The sequence below is a fragment of the Propithecus coquereli genome, unplaced genomic scaffold (genome assembly GCF_000956105.1).
Source record: "Propithecus coquereli isolate 6110/MARCELLA unplaced genomic scaffold, Pcoq_1.0 Scaffold16, whole genome shotgun sequence".
Classification (NCBI taxonomy): domain Eukaryota; kingdom Metazoa; phylum Chordata; class Mammalia; order Primates; family Indriidae; genus Propithecus; species Propithecus coquereli.
In genome coordinates this window covers 3621837-3644426 of record NW_012140524.1, presented here as the reverse complement: position 1 = coordinate 3644426, position 22590 = coordinate 3621837, and the positions used below count along the sequence as shown (strand labels likewise).

At 40.1% G+C, this 22590-nt stretch overlaps 1 protein-coding gene across 1 annotated transcript in view; it reads right to left on the bottom strand.

Moving 5' to 3' along the window:
* The window catches only part of TMTC1 (transmembrane and tetratricopeptide repeat containing 1), a 280957-nt gene that overhangs the window by 27356 nt on the left and 231011 nt on the right, over positions 1–22590 (bottom strand). The window contains exon 10 of the mRNA XM_012640954.1: positions 15497–15640. Within this exon, the coding sequence (XP_012496408.1) occupies positions 15497–15640 (144 nt within the window). The remainder of the gene's footprint in view (positions 1–15496; positions 15641–22590) is intronic.

Below are 22590 nucleotides of genomic sequence, written 5' to 3'. Positions count from 1 at the left end.
TTTAATTATTAAAATCAAGGAGAATGTGGTATTTCTGAAATTCTCTCATAAGTAATATCCTTCCACATTTTAAACTATTCACAAAAAATTGTTAGACATCAGAGTGATTTTTCTTAGTGTCTGATACCACAATAGATTTTTTATACAACAAATAATCATACCTAAATTAATAGCATTGTATTAAACAAAAATAACACCAGGAACAACCACAGTCTTTACTCCTGGAAGTCTCATTCTAAGGCACACATAGAGCCGAGGAGCCCTAAATGGCAGACCAATAGTTCAGAATCCACTCAGCTGCCATTAGGGCCATGGAAAAGGGGGGATCTGCATTTTGTGGGGGTGACTGCTAAGGGTGAATATTTAGGCCAGAGAAAACCAGGAGCAATTTTGAACTGCTTTCTCAGCCAAGCCAGAAAAACTTCTTAGAAAAGAAAGGTTTAAGCAGTTATTTCCATGTAAGAAGGGGGCGGGCATAACAAGAGAGGCAGACAATTTCAAATAGATATTCTAAAATTTCTTACTAATCAGAAGTACCTATGTACTCTAATTGTGAAGATCACCCCTGGGCCAGTGTTTAACTGTATTAAAACTTCCTAATGCATTCATTTTTGCTCTGTCATAAGTAATTCGGGGAAATCAGGTGCCCATTATTGATGTAAGCCTCATGTATGTATTAGGTCCTTAAATATGAAATGTCCGATTTCAAATTGAAAGTTTAGTTTATTATATCTTAAACAAGAAGCAGTAAAATTAATCAAAATATGTGCCTAAACTATCGGCACAGCTTCATCATCTTAGTGGTAGCTCATTTATGCCAGCAGCGAAGAAGCCTGGAGAGTGAGTGGCGATGACATCATGAAAGGCGTTTTCCACAGCTTGTTGAGGATTGAGTATTTTTCCTTGCAAGAAGTGGCCCAAAGCCCAGAGAAAGTGGTAGTCAGTTGGTGCAAGGTCTGGTGAATATGGTGCAGGACAGAGAGTTTCCAAGTCCAGCTTCTACAGTTTGAGCAGCATTGTCTCTACTGACCAATCTCGGTTGCTCAATCGCAAGCATCCTCATTATTTCATCCAGTTGGCTGCATTAGACATCTGCTGTAATTGGCTAACTAGGTTGCATGAAGCTGTAGTGGATAATACCAGTACTGGTCCACCAAACACACACCGTTAGCCTCTTTTTTTTGATGAATATTTGGTTTTGGACTGTATTTCGGCACTTCGTCTTTATCCAACCATTGTGCCGAGTGCTTGCCATTGTCAAAAAGAATCCATTTTTCACCACACATAGCAATACCATGTAGAAATGGTTCGCCTTTATGTCGTGACAGCAAAGAAAGGCAAGCTTCCAGACAATTTCTCTTCTGACGCTCGTTTAATTCATACGGTACCATCTATCCAGCTTCTTTACCCTGACTATTTGTTTCAAATTGTCCAATATTGTTGGAACAGTAACATCAAAACTTGCTGCTAATTCATGCGTAGGTTGGGATGGATTCGCTTCCACTACAGCTTTCAGCTCATCATTATCCACCTTGGTCTCAAGTCACCCATGTGGCTCATTTTCAAGATTAAAATCACGAGAACAGAACTTCTCAAACCATTGACGTATGGTGTGTTCATTAGCCACATCCTTCCCAAATACTTGGTTGATATTTCGAGCCGTCTGCAGTGCCTTGGTTCCATGACGGAACTCATATTTAAAAATAACACGAATTTTTGACTTATCCATGCTTTCACAAAAATTACTCTAAAAAAAAAATTTGAAAGATAATCACAAGCCAAACCATGTGTTTGAAAGAATGAGGATATACCTTCATAATAAAAATAAAACAAGAAGTGTCAAAGTGAAATGTCAGAGATAACAACTGTCAAACCTAGTATTTAAGGAAATCAGACATTTCATACTTAATGACCTAATAGACCTATCCTGTTATCCTTTATTTAAAAGGAATTGACAGGTAAATTCAGAAGTGTAAAAATATTAAAATAACCCTTTGCTCTGAACTGACGAAGTCCACAGTTGTTTCTCTGAATTCTATAGAAAAGACCTGTGTTATCAGTCCATTAACTGATGAACAAATAGATAAAATCAGACACCAGTACATACCCCATCCAATCAGCCATAGACACACTTTGGGTTTGGAGTCACAGAAAGAAACACTCTGAATCCCTTTGGAAACTCATGTGACACCAAGGACACTAAGGACTCTCAGAGCTTTTGTCAGGTGCTTCAACTGGCACTGATGGAACTCAGGGATCACTGGTTAGGTGAGAAACGCAGGTAAGAGTAAATCTGCTCCAGAATCGGGCAGTATTATTGCCCCTCATCACCCGGAATTTCCTTATCTGCTAAATACAGTCACTGGTTGGTAACTGAAAATGCTCCGTGACCTAAAATATTTTGTCTCCACTTCTCCCTTGGATCAATACTTCTGAAATTTTAGTGCTTAAAATTCCTCAGGTGTTTGATAAAATGCAGAATCCCAGGACTTACTTGGGGGAGGTCACCAAGATGCATCAGCCTCTCAGGGGATTCTGCCGAGGGTGGCCTTTAGCCCATGCTTTAAGAAACTCTATCCACTATGCACTGTCTGGGGCATGGGCACGCTTGTAGCTCTGACTCAGGTGGTGCAAAGGCAATATATGTAACCTAAACATTTGTACCCCCGAAATATTCTGAAATAAAAAAAAGAAAGAAAGAAAGAAAAAAGAAACCCTGTCCTGGTTTGCACACTGGATTTACATTAGCCTCCCCAGGTAGGCAGCCAATGTAACAGGATGCCGAAAGCTAAAAGAAGGAAAAAGACGACTTCCCTGGGACAATCTGAGCCAAATAGAAAGATGGCACTGGCTGGTTAATTTGGCCCATAAGACATACTTCTGGATGCTAGATAATGTGGGGAGACCCGAGGGGGCTGGGTAGAGTGCGACACTGGGAAATATTTCTATTGGAAGAGGCAGTTTTCTCTCTCATAGGAGCTCTATTGTCAATGTCCTCCACTGGGGGTCCATGTCTTGGCTCCCGTGTTATCCGTATAACCATCATAACATAAATAAAAATCTCCTAATATTTTGCAGCAAAACTCCACTAAGTTTCCCTCAGGAATTTACAAAAGGCTAGAATGCCTGAGAATGGGTTTCTGGGACCAGTAACATCTTCATCATTGATTTCATAAGAGAAACATTAAGTAGAAATTAGATCTCGTTCAACATGTACAAATTTTGTCATTAAACACTTGTAGTTTCATAGGGAATTTTGGTTCTACAGCAGTGGGACCGTTTTTTCTGTGTGTTAAGTAAAAACATTCACACCATCTCACTCTCCTGGCTCTGTCTCAATGACAGATATTTAGCAAAAGCAAATAAGGTTTCGCCACATTTTCTTTCAGGAATTAAGGACTGGTTAAATTTGTCAATTTAGAAAACTTTCTGGATTCCTGTCTAAAACCTTATGACACATTCGTTTAAACTGAAAGCAGATGCTTGCTTTGGAAGAGTATTGACATTTGGGGGAGAATTTAGGAAATGCCAGTAACAGAAATAAATGGATTTGGCGATCCAGTTGGCAGCAGTAACATTTCTCATTAACCACAGTGCAAACCTGGAATGCTAGGCAGCCCTCTTAATTCCTACTTCTTTGTTGAGGTGTTTGTTGTTGTTGGATCCAAAAATGAAGCCTCTCACAAATGAAAAAGATCAAGATTTTTTTTTTGAGGGAGGAAGGAGACAGATTTTACCAGCTCTTCTAAAAAACTGAATTGTGAAAGTCAAATTGTAAACGTCTGGCTGAGATGATCATTCCAGAGCACACATTTTTCTATCTTCCTCTATGGAAAGAAAAGAAAATTGGGTTATACTCTGTAGCTTCCTTTAGGTTCAAGTTTACTGAACACATCTGGGCGATACAATGGAAATACAGCATCTAGTTGACTGGGGTTCATCCTAATTTTTCTGTTTGACTTTTTATAGGAGCCACACACACAACAGTCTGGAGGATATGGATTACAAATCATGTGGTGGTAAAGAATAAAAAAAAATAATTTTTTTCATTTAAAATCATATTCATAGTTAAAATTCAAAGAGTATATCACTTGTCCCCTCCCCAACCTTACCCCCCAGCCAGAAACTGAGGAATGGAAAGATGGAAAGTTCTGACCTGTCTAGCCATACAGCAGCAGAAGTGGAGACGCAGCTCACATAAAGATCTTGCACAGGGGCTGGGACTCAGTAGGTCCCAAGAAATGTTAGTCCTCAAGCCCTCTCTTTCACTTCTCTGGAACAGCTCTGGATGTCTTCATCACAGCTCAGTGATGTCACCGCTCTGCACCCAGCAGGTTGCCTGCCCCACCCAGCCTTGCTCCTGCACATGCCCAGCGAGCTCTGTGCCCTGAGTGCATGAGGCAGGCTGGGGGGAAACTAGTCCCAAGCCAGCAGTCACTTCAAAGCGCATGCAAATATATATGCTAAGGCCCTTCAGGATTAAGGGAAAACATAAAACAATGCTCCCACGTTGGGACCTGGAAGAGAAGGCAGCTGAGAATATCTTGATCTAGCCAGAGTTCATTTACCCCATAGCTAAAGGGATGCTTTCAGAATGCAGTTTAATGCACATCCCTGGTTTTAGGCTCAGGCTGATGGCTGTTTACATCCGGCTCTGCTCTCACCAGCTGAATGAAGGATTTGATGCTTCACGTCTAGGAGCCTCAGTGGCCAAAGTGAAATGCGCTTATTAACCTTCTTAACCTCTGCCTCTCTGGATTCTTGCAAGGGTGGAATAAATAAACACAGGTGGTGTGCTTAGCAGAGTGTCTGGCACACAGGGAGATGCAAGAAATGTTAGCTCCACTTGCTCCTTCTCTGCTCTCCAGCCAGATTCCCCACTGGAATTTCCCCGAGAAGTCTCAGTGATGGATTTCTCAGCAAAGGCAGGATGCTGTTGTAACGTAAGTACTGCCTCTGGAGAGAAAGGGGACTTTGAAGTTCTTCTCCGGTTTCTTTTATTTACATTCAGTTAAGAGACTAAAAACCTGTAGTCACAGTTAAAACCACAGATTCTTGCAACTAGAGAGCTCTACAGGATCACTTGTCCCCATCTCTTGTCTCAGGAAGGTTGAAACTGTCTAAAGCTGTTCAATGTAGAAAATGTATTATCTACTTCTGACTCATTATTAGCTTTACACCAAGAACCAGAGCTTCAAATTGGAAGAAATTACGTCCCTGGGCTAATAATAATAATAATATTTAATAGCTAAAACCTACTTCATCTTTAGTGGGTACTAGGTCTTATCGTAAGTACTTAACATGTATTCCTGTACTGAGTACTCTCGAAAGACGTAGTTACTAGTATTACCTCCACTTTATACATGAGCAGTTGGAGGCACTGCAAGGTAAAACCGTTTTCCCAAGGTCACACACTAACATGCGGTACAGCTGGGCTGCAAACTCACTGAGCTCTCCCAGCTGCTAGACCTGAGGAGAGCGCACATGGGGCAGTGTGGCAGCAGCGTGGTGCAACAGAAGGCTCTGGCTTCAGACTGTGCGCTTTGCAGTTTCGGGGCACAGGGCCTTCTCCTAGCCAGACTCTCTATCTGTCACAGGAGAGTGATGGGGCCTGTCCTCTAACCACCCGAGTGGGGTGGACAGCCCATGAGACACGAGGAGGTGCTGTGCCAACCGCCCTTCAAGTGTCAGTGACTGTTGTTCCTTTCACTTGAAGGAGGAGGGTGGCCGGAAGGGTGAGTGCGGAGAGCCCTGCAATGCTGCCCGGCAGACAAGTGGCACAGCATGCGAGAACCAGGCAGGGAGACCAGGCTCTGCTTGAGGAAGGTACAACTGGAGGGGAGGCTGGCACAATTGGTGAGGAGATACCAAGTAGCGAAGGAGCCTTGCAGGCCAGCTTTGCCTCCCCGTGGTGCTTTCTGGGACAGACCTTGGGGGCCACAGGCAGGGGTGGGCCAGGTTAACAACGAAAACATGCATATTTCTCTTTCTGTCCCTTCTGTTTTTGTTCCTGGCCTACATAGAGCATTTTTAGATTTGAAAGCCTTTCGGTCATCTCTAATAACCTATATACCAAATTTAGCTTCTGTGTCTGAGCAAAGTTGATCTACTGAGTTTAACATAAAAAGTTGAGATGCTTGGTACCCTAAAGTAAGACAATGTGTGCAGACAGAAAGTTCTAATGATGACACACATTTCTCTTATTTTTTCACTGAACTGTAGTCCCAGCTACTCGGGAGGCTGAGGTGGGAGGATCGCTTGAGCCCAGGAATTCAAGGCTGTAGTGCACTGCGATCATGCCTGCGAATAGCCACTGCACTCCAGCTTGGGCAACATAGTGAGACCCCAGGTCTAAAAAAAAAAATTATTCGTCTTGCACCTATATCTTGAATCATTCCAGGTCATTCCCCAGCACAGGAACTTAAGGGAACTAGACTACAAACGAATCCAGGAAAGCTTATAGGGGTGAAGGGATTAGGAAAATACTAGTTCAGGGGAAACTACTGAAGACTCTCGTACTTTACAAAACAGTCTGGCCCCTTAATTATCCTGTTAGAAATATTTATGGTAGGAAAGAAAATGATGACATTCCAATTCCTTCAAGAGAATGTAAATAAAACCAGGGGATTCCTCAAACCTTGCTCCCACCCACAGCACTTCCTGAGTAGGTCTATCCCCTGGCCTCAGCAGTGTTTATTGCAGCCGTCATAGCAAAAGGAAAGACTGAGGAAAGGGTACTTTCCTTGCAAACCATATGATAGATTTCAAACAACTCAAGCTCAACTCATTAGTAATCACAGTATGGATGAGTAGAGTTGTGTTGGGGGAGAGATACTGACAAAAATATTTTAACAATTAGCAATCTGTTTATACACAAATAACTGCCAAATCTTGGGGAAGTAGGTAAACATTCTCATCATTTCCTGTATAATTCACTTTTGGACAGATACTGACTATAAGATGATAAACTAGAAATGAAACCACATCTTGAAAGAACTAGAAAAGTTCTCAATTTAAAACCTCGGTAACATTCTTTCAAATGTAGTTTGGCAGGTTTGTATTTCCCATACACTAACAAGTGGTCAGTCTGGCTGGGATAGGGGTTCACACTGCTTGGGAGCAGTGGAAAATGAGGAGAAAAGTGGCAAGATTATGGAAAGTTCTGAATGCTAAGATGTTTGGACTCTACATGTGTATACAATTCAATGAATTTCTCAGGTGGCCCTCAATTTACAGGGACAGGGGAAGACGACTAGACACTGGATCTAGAAAAGTACAGCGATGCACTATGATATAAGAGCAATGAAATAGCTTCAAAAGCAGGTGGTGGTCAACGATATCATATTATTTATTTCACAGAAATTAAGGGACTAAGAGCTGAGAGAGCATCTGTACGCAGTAGAGGGCTGTATGACAGGTGGCGTGGAAAAGAGAAACACCAGGCGCTAATCACTCTTCTTGCCAATTTGATCAAAGGAAGGAGTTAGGCAGGAGAAACAACTTGAGGGAGTGCCTCAATAAAGAACGATTCCCCAGGGGAGTCTGGGGTACCCTGAAGTTGTGGAATAAGGAGAATTTGAAGACATAAGAGAGAGAAATAGAACCAAGACCACATGTGGATTTTACACAAATGACTACTGATGGCTAAAATAAAAAAGACTAACAACACCAAATGTTAACAAGGATGTGGAACAAATGGATCTCTTGCCATTGCTGATGGAGTGGAAAATGGTACAATTTGGAGAATTGTTTGGTAACTTCTTAAAACATTAAGGAAACATTTACCCACAATTCTATTCCTATATATTTACCCAAGAAAAACGGACATACAAAGATTGAAACATAAATATTCACCACAGCCTTATTCATAATAACCCAAACCTGTAAACAAACCAAGTATCCACCCACAGGAAAATGAATAAACAAATTATAGCATATTAATATGACAAAATACTACTTAGCAATAAAAAATATAGTATGTAACAAAATGGATAAGACTCAAAAAATTATGCTAAAAAAAATCCAGATGCAAAAAAAGTACATATTAAATGATCACCTTTAAATGAAGTTCTAGGCCAAACTAATTTATGGTGAAAAATCAGAACAGTGATTGCCTCACAGGAGGGGTACATTTACTGAAAAGAGATATGAGGGGGTCTTTCTGGTATGATGCAAATTCTCTGTTATTTTGGGGGTAATTACAAGAGTGTATAAAATTGTTAAGATACTGCACTGAGCACTTAAGATTTGTGCATTTTATTTCATGTTAATTAGGCCTCAATTAAAAAACACAAACACAGGTATAAACACTGGCTTCATGAAGGAGGCAAGATAATTCTTCCTCCCATAGCAGAGTCAAAGAAGAGGGAGTCTGCAGAAAATTTTGAGGTAGGAAGGAGGGAAGCTGTAATAATTCACCTTGAATGACTTGAATGTCCTTAATAAAAGTAAGGGATGATGTCATCTTCTGGGTGTGTGTATAGGGCACTGAGGAGGGGCACAAAGGATTCATGCATTAGGGTAACAAGAGGTAGCATAAAGACATTCTATAGAAAAGACATCTGCACTTGAATGTTTACAGCAGCACAATTCACAATTGCAAAGATGTGGAAACTACCCAAGTGCCCATCAATACATGAGTGGATTAATAAAATGTGATATATATATATACCATGGAGTTCTACTCAGCCACAAAAAACAATGGTGATCTAGCACCTCTTGTACTGTCCTGGACAGAGCTGGAGCCCATTCTCCAAACTGAAGTATCACAAGAATGGAAAAACAAGCACCACATGTACTCACCATCAAATTGGTATTAACTGATCAACACTTAGGTGCACATATAGTAATAACATTCACTGGGTGTCAAGCAAGTGGGAGGGGGAAGCAGGGGATGGGTATATTCACACCTAATGTGTGTGGTGCGCACCGTCTGGGGGATCAACACGCTTGAAGCTCTGACTTGGGTGGGGCAAAGGCAATATATGTAACCTAAACATTTGTACCCATATAATATGCTGAAATAAAAAAGAATAAATAAGTAAAACCACATGGGATGAATCTTTAACAGCTCTTACCGCTGATCCTGATTTGTTTTTTCCAAGATGCTCTCTTCAGAGTTTTGCAAGGATCCCATTCAACACAGATTTGTGTTTTTCTCCTCCAGCATTTGATAAATTGGATGAAGGTCCAGGCTAACACACACATTCTCCACAGAATTGAAAACTGCTTTTTGGGGTGGTGGTGGTGACAAATAATCTTAGTCATTACAATGGTTTGTGGTCTCCCAAAGCTCAACTCTCCCTAACAGATCTTATCCTTGAGTATTTAATCGAGGACAGGACATTTAGACAAAATATCTAAAAAGAGTCCTAATGGGGTGGGGGGTAATAATGAAGAAGTCAAAAGTTGAGAAATATTGGTCTAGGGAAAGCAAAATACAGGCAGTGGGGTACCTTGGGTTGGCCTGGTCAGGCAGGTAAATGATGGTCGAGGTGTGGAAGAGTCTAGGTTGATGTCACATGCATTACTGAAATATATCAGATACATCCGAGATGGGATTATAAATTATGAACGTAAAATCAGAAGGAACAAAGATTCTAAGACTGGTCAAGAGCACGGCCGGCAGGGATGAGAGGAAAATAACACTAATGGTGGAGGGTATATCAATACTAAGGTCTTAAAAGAAGACAACGCAGCACAGAGAAGAACGAGGAGATGACAGGTCATAATCACAACCCCTTCAAAGGGTCAGTGGGAGTGAGAGAGTTGGGGAAAGGGAAAGGTGGGCAGAAGTAGGAGGTCAAGGTCAGAAACTTGGGAGATGGCAGTGATGATGACAGAGAGCTGGAGAGACACAAGCATGAGCTGCACAATGATGAGTAGGGAGCAAGTGTAATGGGCTTGGGACTAGAGATAAGTAAAGGTGGAAAGAACCTGGTTACAAAAAGGTCACTGTGGGGCTGGCGGAGGTGGGGAGTAGGATTTCACTCCAGAAGGAGGGTACAGAACTAGCCCACCCAAAGCTGAAATATTAACATTGTAGGAAGGACCTCGGAAGCTTTCTTTATCTGTGGGACTGGCATTGTGTACTCTCTGGGGCTTCAGCTGAAAAGCAGAGAAGGAGAGAACTGCTACCTTGAATGTATAAACTTCCTTTTTATAAAATAAGACGTGAGGCTAGTGCTGAAGCTGTGGAGAAATAAATTCCTGACATTAAAATTTATTTGAAAGATAATGGCTACTCTTTGCTGTAGTTTGAATGTTTGTCCCCTCCAAATCTCATGTTGAAATTTGACCCCCAATAGGGCCCCGTTAGGTGGGGCCTAACGGGAGATGTTCTGGTCACAGGGCGGATCCCTCCCGACTGGCATGGTGCTCTCCTCTTGGTAATGAGTTCTTGCTCTGTTAGTTCCTGGGAGAGCTGGTTGTTAAAAAGAGCCTGTCACCTCCTTCCCTTTCTCTCATTTCCTCCCTCTCACCACGTGATCTCGGCACACACCAGCTCCTCTTCACCTTCTGCAATGAGTGGAAGCCGCCTGAGGCCCTCACCAGGTGCCCAATCCTAAACTTTTCCAGAACTCAGGATCATGAGCCAAATAAACCTCTTTTCTTTACAAATTACCCAGTCTCTGGCATTCCTTTACAGCAACGCAAATGGATGGACACCCTTCTTTCTGGGTCCTAATATTCTCCAGAAATTCAATTTTCTAAAGAATCAGTCTAAAGAAAATCCAATGTATGCTGTTATCAAATTCATCTTCCATATAGTTCAGTTATTGGACATTCTATTACATTTTCCTCTGAGTTTTGATTATAAGATTTATTGTAACACCCATATAGCACTCATATCCTATAATGTGAATAGAATGTAGTTTTGGCAATGAAGGAGGGATGACATGATTCTTTATGAAGTTCTTTTCATATTCCATTTTAGTAACAAACACCAGGAGCTATTTTAACCGAGGCATTCACAGAAATATTTTCCCATACCCTGAATCTAAATATTCTATTACATTCTCTTGCGCCATCAGGGATTTCCACTGTGTTATCCATAAAAAGTTTATGCTAATCTTGCCTATTTTCTTTCTCTCTCTCTCTTTTTTAATATTTCAGGTTCAAAGCAAAGCCAACAATAATTAATATAAATTAAGAAAGCTGTTCCTTATCAAGTTCTCACATTGTAAATATGCTGCACAGAATCACAGGAGATTAGCTTCAAAGTCCAGTGAAATGATCATGAAAGAAGCCAAATATATTTGGATAACACTCAGTAAAGTCAACTGCTATGAATGTGTCTAAAGCTGTCTGCCATATAATTCCAAGAATTCAAATGAGTTGCTATAAGATTGCTTGAATTCTCTGACAGAGTCACATCTTATTTAGAGCTTGTGGCCTGGACAAAGACTCATATTTCTCTCAAGGTTATTAATAAACATCTGTGCTGTCCAATACAGTAGCCACTAATCACATGTGGCTATTGAACACTTGACATATGGCTGGTCTGAGATGTGCTGTGCATGTAAAGCATACACTGGATTCCAAAGAGTTAGTTTTTTTTAAAAAAAGAATGTATCCCATCTTATTAATATTTTTTATTTTTTACATATTAAATTTTAAAAATTAAGTTTTAATATTAAATCCATATTAAAATAATGATTTGGATATATTGGGGTTAAATAAAATCTATTAAAATTAATTTCACTTTTTTTTGTTTTGGTTTTTTTTTTGAGACAGAGTCTTTCTCTGTTGCCTGGGCTAGAGTGCCGTGGCATCAGCCTAGCTCACAGCAACCTCAAACTCCTGGGCTCAAGCTATACTTCTGCCTCAGTCTCCCGAGTAGCTGGGACTACAGGCACGCGCCACCATGCCCGGCTAATTTTTTCTCTATATATATATTTTTAGTTGTCCAGACCATTTCTTTCTATTTTTCAGTAGAGACGGGGTCTCGCTCTTGCTCAGGCTGGTCTCGAACTCCTGACCTTGAGCGATCCACCCGCCTCGGCCTCCCAGAGTGCTAGGATTACAGGCGTGAGCCACCGCGCCCGGCCTAATTTCACTTTTTTATGTTTCAGAATATGGCTACCTAAAAAATTTAAATTACACATATGGCTGTCATATTTCTGTTGGGCAGTGTGGCTCTAGGCTGTGGCCTAGTTAACTGTGATAACTTCAAAGTTAACTCAATAGAGAAATAAGGTGTAAATCTTAAATAAACAGTAAAACAGATCAAGTCAAACCAAATTTAAAATATTCTTATCCTCTTCTTGCTCTTGACCCATTGCTACTGGCTTAGAAATGTATTATAGTAAGTAGAAGTAAAGCTCAGAGTTATCTAAATGTAGATTAGCCATGCTGTTTTCAGGGTCACCTTGCTTTGTCACTTAGCAATGCAATCTCAGGGTGATGTAAACCAACTTTACTGTTTAAGAAAGGATGTATGGTCCTTACTCCCAAAAGGCTATCATATGCCACTAAATAGTTCAATATTATGTAGTTTTTGGACCGGAGAGCTATTTGGGCAGCATGGGTAATGGAAAGCGAACAGGACAAGGAGTCCAAGGGCAGGGGTTCAATCCTGGGTCAGCCACAGCCCAGGCCAAGGTCAGATAAAACCTCTGAATCTGGTTTTCCTTACCTGTAAAATGGGGGTGAGGATGGTAATACCTCTCACAATAGACTGTTCTAAGGATTAAAAAATGAATATTTTAAAAAGTAAAATGGAAAGTATTACACACATGTTAGCTGCTATCATTATTTTAATCTGCCGGACTCTAAGACTGACCTCCACTGAGACACTCTGCTGTGTGTGCTGGGAAGGAACAGAAGGCAAGCAAGGAGGACTCTGTCCATGGCACCTGACTTCTCAGGACCTTGCCTTCTCCTACTTCCTATTCACTATAAAGACTTATTGGAAGGGTGTCATTAAAACAAGGCACTAGGAAAACTGCAAAATCTTATACAAATGTAAGGCATTGTTACTGATTTGGATAATCATCAAGAATTGATTTTTACTAAAAGAGAGAGAAAAAAATCCCATTTTGGTTACCCAATAACTCCTCTTACTATGAAAAGTAGCCTTTGCCAAGTTCCAAAATATACTTTCTTGTATTTTTAACTTATACATACTAATTCAAGATGTTAGTGGTAATAAGATGTGAAGAGAAAAAGGAAGGCTAGAGTATCCATCTTTTGCTCAGGTCTTGGCAAGATGACACAAAAGAATATCTTCCTTTATTTTCAAGTAGAGCTGCATTCAGCATAATATTATTATCACATCTGCAGAATAGCATTCTTAACAATATATGTTATTGTGTAGCTAAGCCATTATATTTGGCTTCTTTGGAAAAAATACTCATCTGTATTATTTTTGAAACCAGTACTACATAATCCAGGAACTCCAAAAGGCATTGACAGGATTTATACAGCCAAAAAGTTATTTGGACTCTAAGTAGGACATATACAGATGCAACAATGACTTTAAAACATGAGTCTTTCAAACTTCACATAAAGAAGTAAGTGCTCATAAAAGTAATAGAGTAAAATAAAAGCATCATATCAACCTATATTTAGCTATATACAATAAATAGAACCAATTTTCCTCACATTTTGATTTATTATTTTAAAGAGAGCTTCCTTTTACTAAAATATTTTCTTTTTTGGCACAGTGACACACTTCTTCATTCTCAGTTGTTTTACATCATTCTGTTTTTATTCAGTTTTACCAATGTTATCTGTAATAATTTAAAAATTAAGTTTATTTAGTTTTGATTTATGCTTTATTTCTTTCACTTTATTTCATTGTCCTTTCTTGGCACTTATTCATTTTTGTGTAGTGTTCCCTTAATTTTGTGTTCTAGCATATGGATAAAGTCTTTTTTTTTTTTTCTTTGAGATAGGGTCTCACTCTGTCACCCAGACTAGAGTGCAGTGGCCTCATCATAGCTCACTGTAATCTCAAACTCCTGGGGACTGAAGCGATCCTCCTGCCTCAGCCTCCCAAGTAGCTAGGACTACAGGTGTGCACCACCACACCCAGCAAATTTTTTAAGATTTTGTAGAGACAGGGTCTTGCTATATTGCCCAGGCTGGTCTCAAACTCTTGGCCTCAAGTAATTCTCCCACCTTACCCTCCCAAAGTGCTGAGATTACAGGCGTCAGCCACCACCCCTGGCCAATAAAGCCATTCTTAAACGTAAAACTTCAGACCTAGGATGGCACCTATCAGCTTACACTATATTAGATTGTTCTGTGATTAACTATCTCCAGGTCTTCTGTTCAAATGAGATTAAATAAAAATACACACACACACACACACACACACACACACACAAACACACACATACTTAGTAAGGAGAACCAATATCTTATGTGAATATGTAAAAGTCAAGGAGTAAACAGGAAAGTGAAGAAGATGCATCATGCTGAATTACTGAGGCAGTGGAGACAATCCTATTAGGGAAAGGATAAAAGAACAAAGTCAACCATTAGCCTTAAAGATACTGGAGGGGCAGCCAAATGTGCTCTCCAGAAGCTAAGAGATGGAAACATTCAGTAAGTATGTGGACTGTCAGCATTAGGACAAGCATAGATAAATATATCATTACTCTCTGATTCCAGCTATTTTTACCTTTTATTTTTATTTTTTTTATTTCAATAGATATCCATTTCTGTTTTTTAATCTGTTTTTTTTTTTTTTTAAAGTTTAGAAGCTAAATTCCATAACCACCACCATTGTTACTACTGTCATGGACAGGACCATCACCAACACGCCTAGACTTTATATTAATAAAGACACAAGATGCAAAACTACCCCTTTAGTCTTCAGTAACTGTAATGACACTGTCAACCTTTATCAGGGGAGCAAGTGAAAAGTAAACACCAGTGATTGTGCCTGAGAGTTATTCGTAAGAGTCAAGTCATCACTACTAATTCCAAGTAAGCCTCACTTTGGTTCTTACCTGTAATATTAATACAAACTGAACATGAGCTGTGGTTATACCATTTGGTTACACCTTCAGAGAACATCGCTTTTCCTGAAGTATATATATATTATGGAATATTTATCTTGGGAAGTGCCTTACCAAAAAATAAAAAAAAGAAAAAGAAAACTCTGGGAAATGCTGTATCCTATAGTCCCTTCTTGAAGATTGACAAGGCATATTAGCATATTAAAACTTCCTGCGATAAACAAACTATCTTAGCATGTCCTAAGTTTATTTGACCCTGTAACCCTTCCCCATTCCTATCCCTTTACAGACAATCTATGACCATCTGCCAGAACTAGTATTTCTAGAAAGACATTCTGGGAAAGACTCTTTTTGATCAATAAGGGATAGAATTAATTGAGATGCATATTACATGCTCCCAAAGTTCGAAAATACTAATTATTCAGCTCTAGGAAGAGCCAACAGCAACACAATCAAATGAGTCTTGAGAAGGAAAGGGTTTCTTGAAATCACAAGGCCGCCTGCTCAAGGGTAAATGTTCTACTTACTTAAGGAGATTGCCCAGATTAAAAAGAGCCCGGTTGTGCTGTGGATGTAGCTGGAGAGCCCTCTGATAGTACATCTTTGCCTCTGCTGTGTCCCTTGTCAGCGTTCCAAGGTTATTTAGGGCACTTGCATGGCGCGGATACAACCTGAAAAGTCAGAAACATTAAGCTGCGATGCTTCAAAAACTTCTAAGTTGGGCACAATATGCTTGTTCTTCCCCCACCCCCTGCTGCCAGGTATGCCAGAACCAAAATGAAACACCGAATTCTTCCTTTACCTGAATGGTTTGCCTGTGTCGAATCTTACCGGTCAACTATTTTTGCAGCTGAAGGTATAGAAATACGGCAGGGAAACATATATTTGCCATTTAGTGGTATAAATAATAACCCTCAATCGGATCCAATGTATACTACTTGGCTGATACATACACCCAAAGCCCACATTCCACCACTATACAATATATAATGTAACAATACATACATGAATTCAGTTTGTACCCCCTAGATCTATTAAAATTTAAAAAAAATCCTCAAATAGTGCAAGAATAAATAGTATGCAAAACTATTAGTGTTAAATAAATTTTAGTCCTTTGGAGCCGAGGATTATATTCAACTTCCTGTGATAGAAAATCCTCCTTGTCTGGGTGCTGAATTTCTGGCCTGGCAGCACTGCTGACCAGCCTGCACAGGGCCACTATTTATCAGATGCTGAGAGATCATTTAGTGAGGGGTCTTCATAAACATCTTTGGATTAGAGCAGTATTTAATAGTATAACTGAGAAAGGATGATGCATGATGTCTCCCCGTAAAAATAAACTATCTTTTTTTTGAAACAGAGTCTCGCTCTGTTGTTCCGGCCTGAGTGCAGTGGAGTCATCACAGCTCACTGCAACCTCAAACTTCTGGGCTCAAGTGATCCTTCTGCCTCAGCCTCCCAAGTGGCTGGGACTACAGGCTTGTGCCAGCATGCTCGGGTAATTTTTCTATTTTTTGTAGAGACGGGTCTCACTCTTGCACAGGCTGGTCTTGAACTCCTGGCCTCAAGCAATCCTCCTGCCTCGGCCTACCTCTAAGAGTGCTAGGATTACAGGCATGAGCCACCCGCTCATAAAATAAACCTTATCTCTAAAATGCCTTTCCATCCCAAATCTTTTTTCCATTTTATTTCATTTCCCAGCTCCTACTGCAATTTGGCTCCAACTGCCCTGATATAGTTCTCAGACTGAAAATCTTGAGAACTTGGAACACTTAGAAATGAAAAATTAAATAATGCACATTGAAGTGCAAGACAGCATTCCCCATGTCCAAAAGCAAATGATGGGGTGTACATCAGTAAACCAAATTTATGCTGATTGAAGTAGGAAAGGAATTAATTTATTTCCTTAACTCAAAACTGTAAAGAAGCCAAATCAGCACGACTACATAATTGAGTTGTTTCTGATATATTTAGAGTGGACGTTTTAGCAGTCTAATAAGTTTGCTTCATCTCTGTCACCCAGAGTACGTTAAATAAGCCTGTGGAGCTGGCTTTTAATGTAGAAATGCCAAGATAATGCCCAAGTAATAAAAACAGGATCTGTGCTTGTCAAGTCTCTTGACAATCAAATGCTATGCTTGCCCCCTGTGCTGCACCTCCTAAGAAGATCAAGGGGCAGAAAGGATTCCTATTAAAAGAAGGACAAGGAAGACAAGCTGCAAAGCTTTTTTTGCTTTTGCTCAGCCCACAGTTCCCTAAGTTTATTTGACCCTTCCTTACTTCCTTACAGAATAGCTATGAACGTCCCTCAGAACTAGTGTTTCTTGAAAGTCACTTCATAATGTGCCTCTTGATTGACAAGGGACAGAATCAATTCAAATGGATATTATATCCTCCCAAGGCCCGAAAGCCCTAATTATTCACAGCAGCTTTGGAGGCTTTTGGGAGAGATATATTTAGAGCCAGCACAGGAGCTGTTGTTTGCTACTCTCTGATCACCTTTAATTAGCAAAGACAACTTTACGGTCCCCAGTGCTAGTCCTTTCACACCCAACCTCACCATTCCTGGCAGATGAGTGTTTGGCAGAGGATATGAGAGCTGCGACGAGAGGCAAAAAATGATCATGTACCTGTCCATTCACTCCTCCAGAAAAACGTCCTGGGCTGCTTTTGGGAAGTGGTTGCAGACACAGCACACCGCAGCCAGGACTCAAATACTTCCAAAGAAGCTTTTGTTTTTGTTTTTGAAGTTAAGCAAAGCATTCTGACCTCCGAACAATTTAAGGGCTGTTTAGTGAACATGGTGAGGGCAACTTCCAGGCTCCTTGTTTCCTTTATGACAAGCAGTAACAAAAAACGTACTTGTAACGTGCCCCTTCTTTTATCTCAGAAGAGGTCATTTCTTAAAACTTTCTCTTTTCCTTATCTCTTTAGGCTTTGGAATCCACAAAATAAACACCTGAGGTGAAAACACTAAGGAAAAGAACAGTCTACATTCAATAAGACCATCCACAATGGGCTTGCCTATGTGAAGGTGCCTGTCTGCTCCTTCTGGTTCTCAGCTCAACCTCACAGACTTTATAGTCACTCATGATCCTAACACCATTTAAATAAACAGTCATGTACTTCAAAGGTCACGGACTACAGAAGTGATTTTCTCTCTTCCTCTCTTTTTTTTTTTTCCAAGTCAGAAACAGAATACAACTCCACCCTAAACTCTCATAAACATAAACAAGCAGTGTGAAGGGCAGTGAAGAGAAAGAAATAGAAGCACTAGGAAACAAAAGGCTTTTAATACGCCTTGTGCTCAGGAGAAGAGGACGTCATGGCCGGTTATCTCCAGGGAAGTGGCTCTATGTTACCCAAGAGTATTTAGAGCAACTTATTAATTCTGCTACCAAGCACAGTCCTCCACCTGGAAAATGTGTAGATATTGCTTATTCCTGGAAATAGCAAGGGTCTGCTACCAATATCCTTTCTCTCACTGGGTATCTCACTAGGTTCACATAATCAAAAGCAAGCACTGCATTATTTATGAAACAAAGTTGAATTTCATTAAAACGATTCTTAACAACCAGGTCAGGGAAAATATCTAAAAACATTTATATGGATGTAAATATTTTCTTAAAACATATATTCTTCTATTTACTGCAGACCTTTGCAAGGACAAAATTCATTTTTTGGGTTTACTTTTTAAATAAACTTGTGTTTGAATTAGTTTGGGTCCAATTCAATCTTGAGGTCTCCAGGAGGGGAATCTTTTATTGGAAAGATGAATAATTTAAGAGATGTCTATGTTACTACATCAATTGTCAGAATAAATTAAGTCCATCTTGACTTTGACTTCTATGGGTTTATTTTATGAAAGCCTTGCTGGTGATTCCATTCCCCACCCAAAAAGCCTCAGCAAAAGATTCATTAAACTGGGGCGGAGTCGTGATTTTTCAGGCCTATTTTTTCCAGGCCTTGTTTTTAAGAACAGTCACTGGATTTTTCTTTCTCACAGTATTATTCAACATTTATAATGTTTATGGGGATTCTCTTGCTATATTTTTATTTTTATTTCTATGAGTTTAATTTTTAATATTACAGATAATGTGTTATTTTGTCATATAATTCTGTGGTACAAGGAAGCTCATCTTTTTGTCTTTAAAAAAGAAATCTAGGTATAGCGATACAGTTCTACAAGCCAAAGAGAGTTTTTTTCCCAAGTATTGGATTGTTTAGGTTCTTGATAAACATAATATACATTTAAAGCATTTTAGCAGTTCTTAATTTTTATCGAGTGGCATTTCCTTAAGTACAATTTATAAAGTAGGCAGTCAAGGACATTATTCTCTCCATTTCCGTCATCTACCTTTTGAAGAATGAACACCGACATGTTAACAGGAAAAAGTCACTGGGAAGGAACAGTCGTCTAAGGAAAAAACGGAAGGCAGGAACAAAAGAAAATGGGTCTACAAGGACCTAGGACGTGTTCATGGTGCTTTACATTTTAAACTGCTTTCTCATACATTGTCTAATTTAACCTTCAAAATTCCTTAAGTGGAATTATTATACTATTTTACAGTTGAGGATTGATTAGGAAAACAAGACATCTCAGAAGCGCTTGTGTTCTCAAGTGTTAAGAAGGCAGATGGTTCCTGTAAATCTATGTTTTTAAAGTTCATTTGTCATTCAAAATTCAGCAAATAAATATACTGCTACAAATTAGAGCTTCTATTTGCAACACTTTCTCCTTTTTGTTTCTTTGGCTAATCATTCAACTATGATCTTACAGGAACTAGTTTTCGTTGTCAGAAATGAAGTAAACTCAATACCCAGGAAGCGTGGCTACTGAAGCGTGGCTACTGAGATTGTTATTCATTGGAAAAATTTGTCTTCTGCTGTATAAAATAATCATGATATCTCCAAAAAGCACAGTACTATGGAAAGCTATTTAAAATTAACAACACTCAGTAAGTGTATAAGATGTGCATACATGCTCTCCATTTACTCTTCTTAAGCTTTAACCTCAACTAAAGATACACAGACATAAGCTGTATAGGACCAAAGCTTGGTTTTATATTGTATTTCAGTCATTTACTTTAAATTGTGTACACTCTGTTCAAAAGTTAAAGATGCTGTCAATGTTTCATCATCTGAGTACTTTATAAGGCATTTCATTGTTCCAACAATTTCGAATCACGTGCTCCAGTTTGCAATTTCCTTTCAGAGTATACACACCCTGATTTATTAGTCTGATTTTCATTCCACACATTAATTTATTTGAGGTTAACTATGCTAAGGTCAGATGTTTATTTTCTATTTCCTGTTGAGAAAAACAGAATCCACAAGACAAACACGATTGGGAAAAATATTCCACCATAAAACTTTCATTTCACTGGACTAAAAAATTCACAAAGTAAACTTCATTTCAGAAGTTGACAGTGTAGTTTCAACCATATTAGTTTCTGGTATATTGTAAGTGCCTGGTTCCTTCATGTTATAAAATTTGAATCATATCACTAAATTGTACTTGGGGAGGGCTGATAATTGTGTTGGTCTGCTTCTTTGATTGTTTGAAATTGCCATTAATACCTAGCAAATAAGTCTTGCCACCTTCTTTTTGCAGTGCACCCCTCTGATCCATTATAGATAACTTGGGGAAAAAACCTCAAATGCAATTAAGGGAAATGTGACACACTGTCCTACAAAAGGCCAACTAAATCATCTGACCTCGCACAATGGCTAACCTCCAACAGTGATCCAGAAGGACTCCACCCTGATGATTTTCCAAGACTAAGTAGAATAAAACTCCGGCTCTCGGATGTCCTTCGGAAATGAGTCATTTTAAAAGGCCGAATTGTCCTGATTCCTGAGAATTTACTTCTAGAAGTTGGAAAATTTACTGAATTAAATATTACTCTACTCTTTTAAATAGATATGGTGACCATAATTCACCTTTCTCAGAGGCTTGGGGTGACCACGGTGAACTTTGGTTTTTGTGGCAGGATGGATAGGAAATGGCTTTGGTGGAGTGGAAAAATAACCGGATTTGGGGTCAGAGGCCATGGGAGACTTAGCCGGTGTGTGATTTTGTTTCTCTCTCTCTCTCTTTTATTTTATAAGTACTATGAAGGAAGGTGCGTGATCTTGGATTTATGTTGTTTATGATGTTTATGTGTAGTATTGCTTCATTTGACAAATATTTACTAAGCACCATGTTCCTGGCACTGTCCTCCTTGCTGGGGATATGGACAAAGATTTCTGCTCTCCAGGGTTTTGCCATTTAGTGGAAGAACACAGACAGTTAGCAAAACAATAGGTACCTATAGTAGAGGGTGAGAAATGCACTGGAGAGAAACGAAGCACAGAAGGGGAACAGGTGTTAGGGTGGAAAGCCTGGTAGGTGCTCACCCACAGGTGCAGAAAGATTTCTCACTCAGAGATTAATATATAAAAGTTAAAAGCTTATTTTATCCTTTAGAAGGGCAGAGAGAATGAGAGAGAGAATTGGGGGGAAAGAGAGCAGGGAGACAGGCGTGGCATCCTAAAGAAAGAGAAGGGGGTGCCAGCAGTGAGGCCAAGTGGCTCGCTGATTTTAAGGGGGACAAGAAATAGGGATGGTTGTAAGTTGATAACAAAAGCAGCAACAGGTAGATAACAAAAACTGCAAGGATGTCAAAGTCCAAGAGTTGGTTTCCTGCCTTTCCTTGGAGAAGGGACTATCACAGGAGGTGTGACTCTGTCCTGGAGATATGGTTGAGGCTGTAGCTCCTTCTTCTGCTGTTTACTCAGGAACTCCGTAAAAGCAGATTCTTGGGAAACAATTTTGAAAGAGAGACCTTTACATCTCTTTTTCAGTCCAGTCAGCTCTTTTCAGAAGTTGTGCAAAACAGAACTCCTGCAGGGCACCTGTTACTGAGAGAACTCACAGGATTGATCTTTAACATTACTGGGGAAACTGAAGGATTAGGTATTTTCCTGTTAATTTTGCAAGGCTGCTCCTTTCAGTAGGGTATACTGGCAGAGCTTGCACTTCTAAGTAGCATGGCCGGGGAGGCCTCACCGAGAGGACTGCACGTGCAAGGAGGGCTGAAGGACTTGAGGGAGGCAGCCATTTAGGTGAGGGGGAAGGCGTCCTGGGAGGAAGGAAGAGTGAAGAGTGAAGAACCTGTGAGAGAGGAAAGTGGCGGGACTGGGGTGTGCATGGAGCCCGACATGGCTGGAGTGGAGTGAGTGGGAAGAGCAGCAGGAGGTGGCCCGGGGACGTGCGGGGACAGGCGGGGTAGGGCCACTTGGAGTCTACCACTGCAGATCTGACTTTCCCTGTGAGTGAGTTGGGGCCGCTGGAGCCTTCTGAGCTGGGGACTACTGTGGGTGGAACATCCCCTGTCCCCAGGAGAGGTGAAAACCAGGAGCCCAGTTAGGAGCTTACTACAGCATTGCAGATGAGAGGCGATGGGGCAGCAGAGGTGGAAGGTGGTGCTCAGATTCTGCCTATGCTAGTCACATTTACTGAGTGTGTCATGGCCACGTATCTAAACATACACTTTCAGCCTTTTATATCTTGTAATCCTCCAACCGTCTGAGGTAGGTAGCCTCCCTATTCTCATTTTAACAGAAAATCTAAACCTTA